The 16,993-nt window shown below is 32.6% G+C and overlaps 1 protein-coding gene across 1 annotated transcript in view; it reads left to right on the top strand.

Moving 5' to 3' along the window:
• Positions 1–16,993, top strand: part of GRIK2 (glutamate ionotropic receptor kainate type subunit 2) — a 429,675-nt gene that overhangs the window by 157,060 nt on the left and 255,622 nt on the right. Inside the window, exons 4-6 of the mRNA XM_050895229.1 lie at positions 4,379–4,560; positions 8,302–8,355; positions 11,510–11,683. Of these exons, the coding sequence (XP_050751186.1) occupies positions 4,379–4,560; positions 8,302–8,355; positions 11,510–11,683 (410 nt within the window). The remainder of the gene's footprint in view (positions 1–4,378; positions 4,561–8,301; positions 8,356–11,509; positions 11,684–16,993) is intronic.

Below are 16,993 nucleotides of genomic sequence, written 5' to 3'. Positions count from 1 at the left end.
AAACAGACAAATTAGACACTTTGCCCTTCTAAGTAAACAACGTTTTGAAAGAATAACGTGTTTGCAGTCAAGAAAGAACGATCAGATTTCCTTTTAACCCTTGATATATTAAAAATACTCAGTATGGTACTGGTACAGAAAACTTGAACTTCACGAATCACTTTAACGTCTTATACAATCAAATTAACTTCACAGTCGCTTCCACAAACATAATAAGTTTTGTTCTGGAGTGGTTCTGATTCCAAAACTTGCACAGTAGAGTAAAGCTACTTTTGTCTCTTGCTGTTCTTAAAAAGTGGTTCAGTATAGAAATACGAGAACAGGGACTAAAGCCCAGGTGTTTCCTCTCTCAGATGACTGTCATAACCATCATACTAACAAGTGTCTATTTGTCTCCTACTGAGCAACTCCAGCTGCAGCTTTGGATAACACTGCACTTAAGAATAGTTTATAATACTTTATTCATTCCTTGCCTCCCAAAAAAATACAATTTGATTCCTCTGAAAAAACAAAAAGGCCAAATATATTTGAGATTACAAAAATCCTAAGGGAAAAGTCATCAGGCAATTATTCAAAAACTACTGCGTGGGTGAGAGACGGTTCTGAATTTCTTCATTTTGAGTAGATACGTATTTTGTAATCATTGCCTCCATTTGAGGCTCAAACAGCAGTGCAGTTTTGAATCTCCTAATCTTCAGTGTCTTTCAGCATATTTTCACCAGTAATGTTTATTTTTTAAATAGCTTTCCATTTTTCTGTACATCTCATGGATATGATTTTTGGAGCAAATTGTGGACTTTTCATGTTTAGCAGTTTACTTAATGCTCTCCCGATGGGAGAGCAATACCTGTTTTGTGAAACTGATTATAATCTCTTTCCTACCACATATCTGTGACATAAAGCTGTGTTTAAGAGTTTCATATTGTCTTAATCTCCCGTATTCACAGTGGTTTCTAGTTGTGATGATCTGCTGCAAGGAATGACCAAAGGTTCATGGCAAATGTTCAGTGTGACATAGAACTTTTTCCACTGAATATTAGTTGAAGGTTAAAATACAGCTCATCCCAGAAGTTCCCATTAATATCTGAATACCTCGGGGTACAAGGTCCTGAAGATGTCTGTACATTCAGATTCTCATCCCCCCGCCCTAAATCTGCCATTTTTTCCCCTGTCTTCTTGCTCTTAAGTGTGATGTAAGTAGTTCAGACAGATGCATGTCTCTAGTTCACGTACTGACAGCTCATATACCAGCTTTAGATACTGTTGTCTGTTATATGGCAACACATTTTGCAGCACTATCTGATTCAAACTAATGTGGCTATTTAGAAAGACTGTCTTTCTGTCTATCTTCTCAGTCGTATTTGACTAGCAAGCACCAAAAGCCAGGATTTCTTTTTTTTCTGGCAGAGTGTTTCATACTACCTGTCCCATATTGCCACTCTTGTGATTTGTAGTTCTTAAGTGGAAATGCAAGGATATCAGAGCAAGTGAGCAACTGGCAGGACTTTGCCTTTGAGAAGGAGTCTGCTTTGAAAGGTGGTCCTTCCCTCAGTCTGAAATCATCTAAATTTTTTGACCACAAGGGCATACATTCTAGTTGCTTTATTTTTCTTAGTCTTAAGGAAATGGGAAAGACTTCGGGACAATCCTAAGTGTTTTCATTGACATGTTATTGTCAGTTATTTTTGTTAAGGTGGTTAATGGCTATGGGGTATGCTGTGCTGTTCATTTCAAAGCTTTACTTTCACGTAATTGTCCCAGATCATCTGAAAATGGTACTAATATGCAGTAGATTTATAAGCTTTTAAATTAGAAAAGACACCTCTACTCTACAGCTTTTAAGTATATTTATTCAAAATTATTTAGAAATCAAGTATTAAATCCATTTAAGTTTCCATTAAATACATTAATTCATGTTATGTAAATACCATTATAGGATTTGAGGTAAATATGGAAAATTTTTTTATTTGAATTAGTTTATAAAAGTACTATTTTCACAACCGTGTAGACTTATATCTGCCATTTACTCAGAAGTCACGTATACTATAGCTATCACTTCTTAGCAAGCAGGGACCAGGTCTAGTCATGAGAAAGTACTTCAGTTTCCATATCTGTTGTGCACTCAGCATGCCTCCTAAAGATTGCCAGTAAATGTAGTGATGTTTCTGTGATTCTTTAACGGTGGCTTTTATTTCTTTTTCAAAGCAGGACAAGCAAAACAAAATAAAGCAAAGAAAGCAGGACAAGTCTAAAATTAGACTTGCTAAATATAATGTAATAGGAGTCACAATTATTTACAAATTATTTGCACTGGACAAAAGTTTCCAATTGTCTTCTTTTAGCAAGCAATGACAATCTGGAACATGCAGAATTATTTTTTATCCCCTCTTGAGTTAAAACATTTTACTCTGACTTTAAATTTTGGTATGCTGTTATGTTATGTACAAAAGACCATTAACATTTTTCACCTTATAATTTTGTATGGAAAATGTCAGCCCGCATTGAATTACTGGATTTAGTTATTCACAATACTTTAGCTGTTAATGAAGATCCTATAGAAATGTTTTTAGAAGATGTAAATTTGAAAGATTATTTAGCTGTAGGCAACAATTGTCTCAGTTTGAACAATATATACATTGTTGAGAATGTTCGTATGTGGTGGAGGTATTACTGAGAAATTGTGATGAAATATGAGATATTGTATCTGTGACATAGACTTGTGAGTGAAGAAAAAATTCCTAAATTGACTAAATAGCAAGGTTGTCCTGCCTCACTCTGCTTTTGGGCCTAAGAGGTCTACTGGGATCCTCTGCCAGATCTCTACACCTGCAGTCCTAATTTAGGAAGGTTTTATATAGTAAGCTATAATTCCTATTCCAGCTAATTTAAACAGAAACTGTTGAGAAAATAATGTGGATCCTTTACAGGGTCAAAAAGGGGAAATGATGAAACAGAGGAGACTGATTTTATCTTTCAGTTATATTCTCTACTGGTCTCGTTCTGCTGGAAATGATTAGAGCTAAGTTTTTTACAATCTAAAAGCTTCATAGCAAAAAATCGTAACAATACTGTTACTAAAATCTCTCAGCATTATGTTACTAAAGGACAATGTAGGTTGGAAAAAAACTGTATTAAATCCTTTGTCAGAGGTTAGCACAATTTCTTACTGACGCTATAGTGTGGTTCCATGTTATGTCACAACAACATCATTTCCTGAAATCAAGACAGCTTTGACATCCAGTTGTAACCAGGAAGAATATTTAGAGATAAAATACCAGTGTTTTTTAATACTAGACAGTGCTGCTTGTGATGATAACTAAATAATAATTAGTCATCTCCATTAATATTTTTGATGTAGTGGAGTGAGCTATTTCAGATTTTAGAAGCACTTCATTTACTCCTGGATCCTGCTCTAACTGAAATCCTAAGCAGAGCTTCCATTTTTTGGCAGTTGGGCGTATTATATATGTGCACTGCAAACATAATGATGAACAGTAACGCTTGTTAATGCCACTAAATGGAGCATGCTCCAATGCAAGAAGGAAGTTAGCATGGCAGAATACATCTTTTTTTTGCTAACACAAAAATAAACTGCTACTTTATAGGAGACCTGTTTTTACCCTGTCATTTTAATACAGTTAAACAACTTAATATTTAATATTGGTCACAGACCAATCAGTGATATGTAAACCACACCGCACACTGTTATGCTGATGTGAACAATAAGAGTTTTGGAAAAATGTTACTGTATTTAATTCCATAGTAAAATAAAGTAATTCAAAATGGAATTTTAGAGTATTGAAGATGAATGCAATGGCATGAGTCATTTATTCAGCCTCTTTGCTGCTGCATACGTGCATTTTGTTACCTGTATAATCAAGAAAAAAAAAAAATTGATACTCTCATGTGAATTACATGAGAGTGTTCTACAGTGCAGAAATGATTCACAACTTTGTATGTAAACCTGATAGATTAGTTAGGAGACTGGCTAGTCTGATTACAAACTATTAGTCTGGGATATTGCTTTAATTGAATTAGAATAAATATGTATATTCTTTGAAGAGGAATGTTATAGTTGCATGATAATGCTAAAGGAAGATTTGTCTGCCTTAAGGTAATTCTAAATGAGGCTGCTTACTGTCTGTTAATATTAAGAAAGAAAAAAGACTTGTGATAAGAAAGTATTGGGAGTGCAGATACTTTATTTTTCTTTTTTTTTTCTTTCTTTTTAATAAAATTTTTGAGTATCAGTTGCAACATACTGAGAAGGGAGAAAAATTCAGGAAACTTTGAATGTTTTTAGTAAGTTGTCCTGCTAGCAGTTCAGGTTCTTGTTTTGATAATTTTCTTTTCTTTTGACTCCTGTGTTTTCTTTAAGGCCTTATTCGATTACAAGAGCTCATCAAGGCTCCATCACGATACAACCTGAGACTAAAAATCCGTCAGTTACCAGCTGACACGAAAGATGCAAAGCCATTGCTAAAAGAGATGAAAAGAGGCAAAGAATTCCATGTAATCTTTGACTGCAGCCATGAAATGGCAGCAGGCATCTTGAAACAGGTAATCCTCATTTTGCTTTAGATGGCCTAATCTTTTTAATCCCTAATAAATAAAAGTAATATCCAGACTTAATGGCATTTAACAAGCAGGGGAATTGTATGTCAGTTTTACTGAGGCCTAACTGAAAATCACCCAAGAATTTCAGAGGTAATTTTATTGGTGACTCTAATGGTAGCTGCTTTCATTATGTTTTTTTAAAGAAACAAATTAATCGGTTCACGTGCAGAGAAAAAGGTATATCAGTCTTTCAACTATGAAGAACTGGTACTTTGGAGAATTGATGCTTTAACCAGGGTTTTAAATGCTTGCTTAGTGTTATTTTATATAAGAAAGATTTTTTTTTTTAATTGAAGTCTCTAAATTGAGTACTCTTAATCAGATAGTGATATTTGAATAGTATCTTACCAACAGACCACATCAATGTGTTCCACTGAGAGGACAGAACTAATAGATACCTTAAAGCCATAATCTCCTCGCACTACTAATAAGACTGCAAAACACCTGAATACATTTGGGCAGGTGCTTTGAAAGTGTTTGCTTTGTTGTGTACAAGTAAGATGAGTAGGTGAGATACAGCAGAATCCCAAATACTTAACTGGCTTTGTATTGCAGAAGCAGATTCCAGTGATGTCTTCCAAGAGAAGGTGGCAATATAGTGGAATACAAAGGACATGGCTCATAAAAAAGCTTACTGTAACCCTGAAGTATGCACAGAAGACAAGCCTTTGTGTGTCTTCTTTAGTTTAATGAGCTAGCTCCAAAGACTAGGAATTCCTTATGCTCAGAGGCCATTTTCCCCATATTTTTTTAATTGAACTATGACTTGCAATAAGGAGAATAGGAAGAATACCTAAACCAAAACAATATTCTACATTTCTAATGCACAGCTTTTAGTGACTTTAATTCATGTTTATATTATATTTGCTAGCAGACTGTATGGTTTAAATTGAAAACAAAATGTATTTAAGATTTGAAAATATGTCTCTCATTAAAGGTACTCAGGGGTATTGTTGCTGGTACAATTAAAATTGCTAGTAAACATACATGTATACTATCATTTCTTTGCTTTATTGTTCATTGATTAAAAGGGTTTTATTAGTTCCTAGTAATTTTAAACCTCTACTGGTGGTTTTTGCTCTTTGGTAAGCATAAGCCAGCCTAGGTAGTCTAATTGTTTAGCCCAAATCATTAAATGTAAATTTAATTATTTTAACATCTTAAAAATGCAGATGGAAAATGCATGGATGGCAATACAAAGCTGCAGTACTAACAATAACTCCATCAAGGTACATTATTTATACTGTACCTAGTAGTTTTTAGGTGAAAGGAAACTTTTCTTTCACAGTATACAACATTGTGAAAAACATATGACTATAGGGAAATGGGAACAAAATTAAAAGCTTTGTATCTTTAATCATGTCCCAGGACCCAAGAGTGAGCATTCAACCTCTTTAAATCAAATTGTAATAGTAGTTTTTATCAAACTACTCTGCTCATCCCGAAGATTATAGAAGGAAGATACAGGAACAGTTCTTTCATGAGTGTTTAGATCTTTATACTGTTTCTGTAGACTTTTAGCTTTCCATTCAGCTCCAATATTGCAATGCTTTAAATATGTCTAAAATTGGTAGTTCTGCAGCTGAATGTGAGCTCTTGCTGTCAAAATTGACACAAAGCATGTTAAGACTGTATTTATTATTTAGTGATGTTATTCCAAATATAGTGTTTACAAGTGTTTGCTGAAAAATATTAAAAAAAAATCTTTATATATTCATTTGTGAACTATTAATTAACCAATTAATTATGGAGGGATAGTAAAGGAGGGATGAACTTGGGGAGGCATGACAAGGGTTTTCTTCTTGAGAGGATGATTGGAAAGATTAACAATGAAGTTGGTGGAAGAGAAAACTAGTTGGAAATAAAGAAAACGAAGTACCTTGAGAGGCCAGTGAAATGGCAACTACTCTTTTCTGGCCAAAAATACATCATGAAAAGGAAAAAAAAAATCCCATCATTCAGACAAACATAATTAAATTAAGTCAAATCTCAGTGGTAACTACATCACCAGGCAACCAGGGAAAGCAGACATGATTTAAAAGGTTAGGGAAGCACTGGAATAATGAGAGCAGAGAAATGACAATGTTTTGAAGAGGAAAAAGGAGTGAGGTCTTTTGAGAAGTGAGGAAAGTGAGAGAAAAAACACCTGGAAAAGAGACAATGGCACATAGCAGAATCAGGAACATGCATAAGATGTTCTTGTGTAGAGATTCTGTGGAGTATGAAAGACCTGAGTATAAGCAGGTAAAATATAGGCGACTGCAAATATGTTATGTATATAGAGAAAGATACCTTGGTTTTATTTAAAAACAGCAACAACAAAAGTTCTTAAAAAAGCTAACAATGTTTGTAGTTGTACAGTTTCCAATGAAGTTGTAATATATCTTATGAGATAATGTTTTTTCTGTGTTTAAGAGAATTTAAATTGCTATCGGCACATTATACTGTAGTTCTAAATATTATTGTGGAATTCTAAATGCATAGGTATAGGCATCCTTTGGAAAAGTATTGTTGCAGTTTTTGTCAGTCTTGTCTAAAATACTACAAAATCTGATCTGCAGCTGATATTTGGAATTCTTTTTAGCTTTTAACTTTTCTTGGAAAAGAACATACAGACCAGTCATTTCATCATTTTTCAGACAACATCACAAGTATAAAGGCTCCCCACAGCCTTCAGAACTCTGATAATTCTTTTGTATACAAATTCTGGTATTGTGAAAATTGTATAATTGTTGCCTTCAGTGTGTTTAAGGATGTGTATCTGGTAGTGACTTGGCAAAAAATTCCGTTGATAATTCCTGGAAAGGAAGAAAATATTGCTTACTTGTGTAGCTTTTTTACAGTGCTAAAATTAGGTAAAAATCACTGTAGATACTAAAATGATTGAATAAATCATACTAGTCTAAGGCAACTTAGACTACTGCAGAGCATGAAGATACATGCTTTTCGGGTGAAAATGCCTTTAATGAATGAGCGATGAGACATCTATAGCTTATTGCCTTAAAATTGTATCTACAAATATTTGTTCTTATGCTGTTAAGAGAAAAGTATGAACATTTTAAAATGCACAGTTGATCAAAGACTCTTTGGTATTACATAGTTAGCAAGACAGATGAAGGTACTTCATAGATATCTGAGTTTATAGAGTAATAGTATGAATATTTGTTCTTCATTTTTACTAAAGTAGTATGTATCTCACTGTTCAAAACTTGATTCAAGAGTATTTTCTTCCATGGTTGGAAAGGTGTACACACATATAATATAAGCTTGGGTCCTTCTTTTAAATGCATAGTATTGTTTGTCAAAATAGAAAAAATATTTCCTATTAGGTTATTCTTTTTAGGGAAAGGGTTCAATAATGAATGAAAATATTATCGACTCAAATTTTGTGTGGCAACTTAATGCATCCATTAGTATGTAAAACTATAAGCCTCTCACATTTACTGCACTAAACAGTCTAATAATATTCTTTCTATCAGAAGATCTGGTTCATAAATTCCTTTAATAGTCAGTAATCTGCTCTAACTGCTAGGAAATGACTTGCTTGACCTAATTTTAGTATAATTCCAACCCTATAGTCTGATCCCAGTAGTGTTCTTTTACAGCTTTTCATTTGCCATGTAAGTGTGATAAAAATACATTATGTGACCTCAGAAACATTAATCTTTTGTTTATTTTTTCAAGGCTTTAGCTATGGGAATGATGACAGAATACTATCACTATATCTTTACCACACTGGTAAGTGGCTTATAAAAACACAGTGATGACATCTAACAAAGATGTTACTTTCCTTCATTATATTACTTGACAAAGTGAAAAAGGTTTCTCTGGAATGAGGTGTGAGTACAAGATGTTTTCTCTGTTGAATTTTCTTACTTTCAGTGAAAACTCATCAGGATGGTTTAATTATTGTTCAACAGTGTGCCCTGGAAACTGATAGACCTGAAAAAGCAACTGACTCTGTAACACTGCAGTTTTTAACTTTCAAGCAGGGTTAAGTATATAATTCATAATTGATTATTTATATTATGAATTTTGTCCTTTTTCTCTTTTAGCTATTTGTATGTGAAGATCATGACATTTTAAACTTACTCATATATTCCATATTTTTAATCCAACATTTTACAAGGTAATTCTTCACTGTCATATGATTCCTGAATAATTTGTTGTGAATATTAGCAGCGTTTTATTTAACAGTCCACATGAGCTTTTTAGGCACATGAATTATGCAATATGCTTTGGTGTCCATTGTAAAAGTAACTAAGAAGGAATTTGATCATTCTTGGAACCATCAGATTTAACATTTGCAATAAATGAACATTTAAAATGTGAATGCTTTCACAAAGCATAACAAACATGTATGTGAAGACCTTTTTTGCTGCTCACCACAGCCTAAGAAACAGTTTAAAAGTTGATAAAATAGTACTCTAAAAACTACAGTTGTGCACATTTCTCTGTTTTCCATTGTGTTCAAATTTGCCTATTTAGATTGCAGTTCATTAAGATTCTTAAAATACAGGTCATTTCAAGCATGAGACAGATGTGCCTTGGTAAAACCACGCTTGAAATGACCTATGATTAAAGCCACATACATGTTTAAGTCCTTATGGAAATGAATCCTTTGTGGTAAGATGGGAAGTTCACCTCAGAATCACAAAACAGAAGTTCATGGAAAGTATTAATGTAGAAATAGCTTGTTGAATAGAAAGCAAAATAATTTGTGAAGTTCATTAGAACTATAGAGGCAGAATACTCTGCACAAGTACCTGTCTTATTTTGGAAGGTTAAGTTGTTCTATCACTTAAGAATTTAGGATTGCATGTAATAGAATTTACCTCATTAGTCTATCAAAATGGATTCTAGACGTTTCAAGGGTTTTTTTATTTTTTAAATTTTCATTTTGTTATTGGTGAAAATTGCTTCTTTGAGTGGTATGCTGTCCATTGGCATTTAATTTTTATTCTTAAAGCTATGTTTAAAAATCAGGATTTTTTTTCATTCTTATTTCCTTATTAGAACATTAGCTTTTTTTAGGAGAGACAAGTATTATATTGACTTGGAGCTATCAAAAGATAATTTAGTGTGCACAAATGGGTAATAGACTTTGATTTTGCAAGGTAGCTTTAGAACTTGCATCAGAATTTAGTTGTTTTGATATATTAATTTCTTCTTACCTGACATGGTGAAAGTCCTGTCAAATAAATTTTCCAGTCACAGTGTTTACAGCAGTCTTCTGTGTATTCTCCTCTTGATTGATTCAGGGTCTAATGCAGTAGCTCATCAATACACCGACCTGTGTGTATTTATAATATATGCATAATATTGTTGTGTATATTTATTATATTCCAGTGTAAACATGAATGTGTTTGGATTAAATAATTACATCTGAAGTTCTGACTTCTTTCACAGTAAAAACTGAGAGAATTTTTAAAGGGAAACATGTAACATAGTTCTAGTTATGTTCAACCTTTCCTTTGCAATAAAACATCCTATTTCTTTAGAAAGAGGACATGAGCTAGGTTATTTGTAAATTAATAACTTAAAAGCATTTTGACACCTGCATATCTTGGGTATTATATATGGAAAATGGTATCATAATTACTGGCTGTAATTAAAAATGGGTAGTGATTGATAACTGGTTGATATTTTTCTGGGCTTAGTGATATTAACAATGAATAATGAATTATATTCTGGTTTTCCATGGTACAATATTTAATCTTTTTCAGCTATAGCCAGTAAACAAAATGGATTCAGGCAAGTGTTACACCTAACACTACCATTTCACGAAAATTTATAATATATTCAACTGCCAGCAAAAAATAACTTAAAAATGAGATGGATGACTAAGTATGAATTACAAGGAGAATTTCTATGTTCAATGAAACTAAAATTATGTCATAGGACAGTAATGTCTTATGTATAACCTTGATTATGTCACTTAAAAAATTATTTAAAAGGAAACAGAAAGTAAACCAAATAAAAGTTCATTTATAATGCACGTAGCTAGGCCTAGTGAGTCATGACTGTTTTCTTCATCAACTTAGGGGGTTTTTTTGCCCATGTTCAAAACTTGATCTTAGACCTGAGTTTTCTGAAGTCAAGTACTGATTCTGCATTGTTTCTAAGGATTCTGCCAAAGGATTGGGATAATCTTGAGTTTACTTGCTTGATCTAAAATTTTATTTTCTTCTTTTTGTTAATTTATATTTGTCTCTGTGTGTGTTAGGGGGTTAAATATACATACACACACATACATATGTATTGAAAATACATTAATTGGCAAAGGTTGTTCTTGCAAAGATAAATTCCTAGTCAAAGATATGTCCACGTTTGGAAGTATGATTGAGGGCTGTGAAAAATGCTTTTGGTTAAATTTAAAGCCATGTACATTTCTCCTCTCCCCCTCAATTTGTCATCTAAAGATCAACATGTTCAAGTTTCATAGAGTGAAGGTGCAAGGAAACTCTTGTTCTGTTTATTTTATGATTTGAAGTCTGTTCTGGTAAGCCAAAGGAGTAGCGATTAATAATATTTTTAGCAACTAATAATAGTATTTAAGCCTACTGTAGTATTTAAGCCTAACTAGTAGTAGATACAGTTCTGCAACTGGACTTAGGATTTCCTAACAGGCTTTTTAAAAAAAAAAAAAAAAAAAAAAAAAAGGCAGTTGAAGCTGTTCTTCCTCTGTGAATCAGATTACTCCCACTATAGGGTCAGCTGAGTTGCTTGCTCACAGACACAACAGGCCCCCAGATAAACAGAGCATATTTCGTAGCATATATAGCACTGTTACTCCTGCAAACTTCAGTACTCTCATCAGGGAAGATGGTCTAACAATTGAAATGGGAATTACAGTGTATTAAAGAATTTATATGATGGTCATTTTTTTCAGGACCTGTTTGCCTTGGATGTGGAACCTTATCGGTATAGTGGTGTTAATATGACTGGATTCAGAATTCTAAACACGGAAAATACCCAGGTGTCGTCTATCATTGAAAAGTGGTCTATGGAGCGATTGCAAGCACCTCCTAAGCCTGATTCAGGTTTGCTGGATGGATTTATGACGGTATGAATATCAGTGTTTAGTTCCTTTTTTGTATATGTTTGTGAAGCTAAAAAAAAGTTTTACCTTTTTATTTCTGTTACTAAAATTGTTTAGAAGTATGAGACCAAATATTATTGTAAACATGAGTCAGAGAGTAACTGTGGTGTTTCTGTTAATATTCTGTAGACTGAATACATGGCCATATTAACTTACTTTCAAAATTGCACATACTGTATTTTTTCCCAAATGATAACGCCACATTGTAAATGTCTAATTCATCTAGTCCATATTTCCCTACCTTGTTGGTGAAAATATTGTATGGGATCATGTCAAATCCTGACAAAAATCAAACTAAATCACAATTGTCTCTTTCTCTGTGTTTTGTGTCTTATTCATTTAAGATTCATTCATTAATAACGTGTACTATTTAATTTCTACATAATTCTTTTTTTTTAATATTTTATGAATATTATAAATAACACCTTCTTACTATCTTTTCCAGTTTCTATGCCTTCACATAGCTAATTAGTCTGGTTGGTTGGGTTTTTTTCCTTCTATTGCCACTATTCTCTGGCTTCAGTTCATGAAAATCACAATTACATTCATGCAAATAAACTTTCATTACTAGGTTTTCAGTGAGTTTCTGCTTATTAGTTGGAATTAAATCTAGAATTATAATGCCAGGAAGGGATTAAGGGATTTATTTTAAAAAATATCCTACATTAGGACCTCTTTAGTTTTCAAATTTGTTGAAAGATCTAATTTTCCACTTTGGCCCAGAGTGATTTGTAACATCTTTGCTGACAGAGTTCCACTGCTCTTTATTTTTAATTTTTTTTAGAAGCCTTTTCATGTTCCATTTGAAAAATAGAAAATTCTGTTTCTTGAAGATTGGTATCTTAGTTATCTATCAGTTATCTAGATTGTGTTAATTGAGCCACATAACATAGCTAATTTTTTGAACAATTTTTTTCTACTGATAAGGTTTAAAGATTTTATAGACATCAGATACTAAATGACAATCAATATTTTAAAAACTTAATTTCCTTTTTGTCTAGTTTTTAGAAAATTACCCTTTTTAGAGGAAAACACTTTTTTCTTCTATTGTATATAGTGTCTTGAGCATGATCATTGGAAACATTTTATATTTAATTTATTTACTAGTTCTGTTGTGCTGCACTCTACAGATCCCATGATATAGTGCTTTAAAAGTTACATTGTTCATTTCTCTAAATAATTCCAAATAAGTGAATGAACCCCCCCAAATTTTAGAAATATGTGAAACATGCATCTGGTTTACATATAGCTGCTGCTTATTATTGTAAGTCATTGTTTCATGCTTCCTCGTTTGCATTAATATTTTCATTCTTTGATTTTTTTTTTTTTTTTTTTTTACCTTTTTCAATTTAAAATTTGTAGCAGGTCACTCATTGTAGCTGTATATTTTTAACATTGATCAAAGATATAATTGATCTCAAACCTTTGGATAGTTACCAAGATCAGTAGCAATAGTTACTTTATGAGAACATAGGGCCATGGTCAATAAAATCATAGAATAATAAATATTGGAATAGAGTTCTGTGGGCCAATTGAATGTTTTTCGTCTTTTGTGGTGCTGTAAAGAAAGCGCCATTCTCAGAAAAGCTTCTGATATGAGGTAGAAACCTATTATTGCTAGTATATGACTGTGTAAGACCATACTTTACACCATTACTTCACCTCAGGATAGAAAAAGAAGTGCATGAAAAACACACTGGTTTCTCTTCTGGACCCTTAAGAGCCCTCTTTGTAAATCTAAATGGAACCAAGTATTCATACAGACTGTGAAGAATATTTTATGGGATTGCTTTATGTTGATTAAGCATCTAAATGTACTTTGATTGCCTGGGTTTTATATACCTGAGATATGCAGATAGGCCTTTAAATATCCTTTAAATTCTAATAATCTTGACAAGTGTTAGGTGCTTACAGAACTTTTGTAATTTGGCCCTTAGATACAGAAAAAACATTCACAGGATGTCAGTTTGGAAGCTGTGAAAGAAAGCTATGTCATGACATCATTGTACAAAGTTCTTCCTGTGCTCAGAATAAAATAAGTGGAATAATATAAGTCATTTTATTGACTTATTATCAATAAAGCTGTTAAGTTTTTAAAATTTTACTTCCATTTCACTGTTGTTCATGTGTATTTAAAGTCAGAAATGCACTCAAGAATTCAAGATTCTACACTGATATTAATTGCTGTTATGGAATACTCTAACTGAGATGGGCTGAACTGGGAATTTGTTTTAATTTCACGGGTTGATAACGACTACAGCTTATTCAGAAAAATATTAGCAATAAGCCTGCTTAATGGGAGCGCATTCAGCTTGAGCCACATAGCTAAATGCCACTTAATCAAGTATTAAAACACCTGAAACTCAAGAATTTGCCTAATAAAAAACTGAGGTTAGTATATCTCTGAGTATTTAGAGACCTCAGTGAAGACTAAGTGGTTTCCAATGGTTTAAGACCAGGCAGTTATGGATCATAAAGTTTGTAAGCTCTGGTGTTGTTTGTGTTATGTTCTTCTTCCTCTGACTTTTCCACCGCAAGCAAATCAACTTAACCATCATAATAGAATTAGAACTATCAATTTAACTCTGACATTACATTTCCTTATGTACGATTCGTAGAGTTCCCAGTCTTAATTCTTGTTTCAAGTTGTTTTCTGTAGGCTTGTATAACTCTCTAATTAGTATGTAATTTTCCTCATAATTATCTGACCTTTAGTATCCCATTCTGATAAAAAGTGGGTATAAAATTTCATCTCATCTCTTTGGAATGTTCCAAGTCAAATTGCTGAGTGTGGATCCTATTGACTTCAGTTAGGATAGTTTTTCCTTTGTTTCTAGGCTGCTCCTCAGGACAGCTCTGGAAAGGGTGATGCTTTAGCACACCCGAGAAGATTAGTGGTGAAAAACAAATTTTCATCACATTTGACTGTCCTTTTAGGATTTCTTAAGATTCTTTGTATGGGCTTTGGAAAAACAAATTTAAACTATTTAATGAATGCTACCATATTTAATAGTTCTATTATTTAATAAGTGTTGATGTATTTGTATAACAAAGAAACTAAATCCATTCTATGATTTAAGAGAGTAACTACAGCACAATTGACTTTTTTCTTTCTGTGACTCCAGAAAATTTGTGGAAATGTTGGAAATCCTTTGCCGTGTTGTGTCAGACTACACATGTTTTCTTTACACAGACCTGTGATAAAAAATTTGCTTGTATAAATTTTTATAAGAATCAAATAGATATACTAAAGTCTAAATTAATTGGTGACTTTAAATAAAACTGTGAATATACTTCAGTATGATACCTAGAAGTCCTGAGGAAGTCTCAGTGGTCTACTTTTATTGAAGAGGCTTTTCTACCATTATTCACATACTAATAGATTTCATTTGTACTTTTGATGGTTCTTTCATATTTCTTTGTTGGTCTGAGGATAACCAAAGTGGTGCTTATCCTCATAACATATCAATAACAATCTAAATGTGTTGCTATTCAAATATATTTGTATCTTTTTATCTCTGTCACACACTGTGCAGAAATGCATGTGCACACATGGTGGAGCTTACTAAGTTACTTAAAACATTACATTTATTTCTTAAATCTGTAAAGGTCTTTTTTCTGAGTATTCTCAGCAGTCTTGTATTTACTTTGATCGTTGTTTTTGTATCACCATCCTCTTACTAAACAGATAGAAAGAAACATATAGTGCTTTTAAAAGTAGAGATCACATGGAACTGGCACATACCATGGCTGTTGTTTCTTATAATAAAAGTACAGGAATATGGTAATGATAATTCTGTCACAGGTAATAAGCCATACCTTTAGAAAATACCAGCAGAAAAGTCAAAGGCCAATCTATTGCAATACTTTATTTTTCTTACTAGTAGAATTAAGTGTATCTAACATTTCTCTATCTTTTTCTCATTGTCTCCTTTTTTCTTCTTGTTATCATTGGGTGAAAAAGTCCCAGTGAAATAATGAATAAAGTCTTTGCTCCTGTTAAATCTAAAGCTGGGGCTTTTTCAGACTCAAATAAACTTTGTAATGAATTCTCACTTGATCCTGCACTTCCTGACTTAGTTCAGCAATACATGAGTGTCTTTTTTTTTTTTCTTCGGCTTCTTACATGTTTCCAAATAAAATCCAAAGTCTTTCTAATCTGTCACAATCTAGCTGGTAAATGTCTGTTCATTCATGCATTTCCCTGTTTCTCATCACTAATTTCACTTGTTAGCAGTTCAAAATGCACATTTATAAAGTTAGACTGTGGGCAGAGTGGGTCGTTAGCTTTTGAACTTGCTCCATCTATGAGAAGCTTAAATATACTGAATATTAAGGTAAAAAGCACCAGGTATTGGTTTGATCAGCTGCCAGACTGGATTACCAGTGGTTTATTTATGGCTTAATCATTCTACTAGAATGTTTAGTTGCCTAGACATCTTTTACAGGGTTATAGAAGCTGGTGCATAAAAGTAAAATAAAGACATCTGCAGAATATTTTTTCCATGCACACTTCTGTCCCAGAGACCAGTTACTTATAATATATGAACAGCATTCAAATCAAAAGAGGTTGAATAGCATCACTGAAAGTTTTGAGGTTTGCTCCAAGATAAATATTTGGAGTTGTATGTCACCAAAATGAATGGGTTTTTTTGTATACAAAATGTATGATAGATTGAGGTATGCAAACCTGTGGTTCTGTTGAGGCAATCTGCCTTTAAAGTATTTCAACACTGCAGATTGCAATACAGAATGGAACTAATTTGAAATAGAGCCTTGTGTTGTGGTGTTACTAAACAACTTCTAACTAGATTGAGGATCTTTAAACAATTTTCTGATATATGATATATTCATTACTGTTATTTTCACTAACTTTATACTAAATTCTGAAATTTGAAAGTGGTTGCTACTTAGCAACCACTTGAACAAAATGACTTGGCATTAAAAAAACCACACTGTTTTTCAACCAGAATAAGATTTCTTCTTGAAAAATGAATTTATAAATTGAAAAAAAAAAAAAAAACCCAAAACCAAAATGAAATAAAAACATTTAATTTATGTAACTTTAGCTTTTATTTCGTAAAAAGTTTAGATTTGCAAGGGTTCATCCTGATTTAACCTGGAGCAAAAAATTGAATTTTGGATTTTCCTGCAAGATGGAAAAACTACTTAATTATGATGGCTGAATATTTTTGTTAAATTCTAACAGTATTGTCATCTGTACTATATTAACAGAAAGATATTCTGAAAAACAGAGGAGTGACATACTATTTT

This window comes from Gymnogyps californianus, chromosome 3 (assembly GCF_018139145.2).
Source record: "Gymnogyps californianus isolate 813 chromosome 3, ASM1813914v2, whole genome shotgun sequence".
NCBI classification, from domain to species: domain Eukaryota; kingdom Metazoa; phylum Chordata; class Aves; order Accipitriformes; family Cathartidae; genus Gymnogyps; species Gymnogyps californianus.
This window is presented reverse-complemented; position numbering and strand designations above follow the sequence as displayed.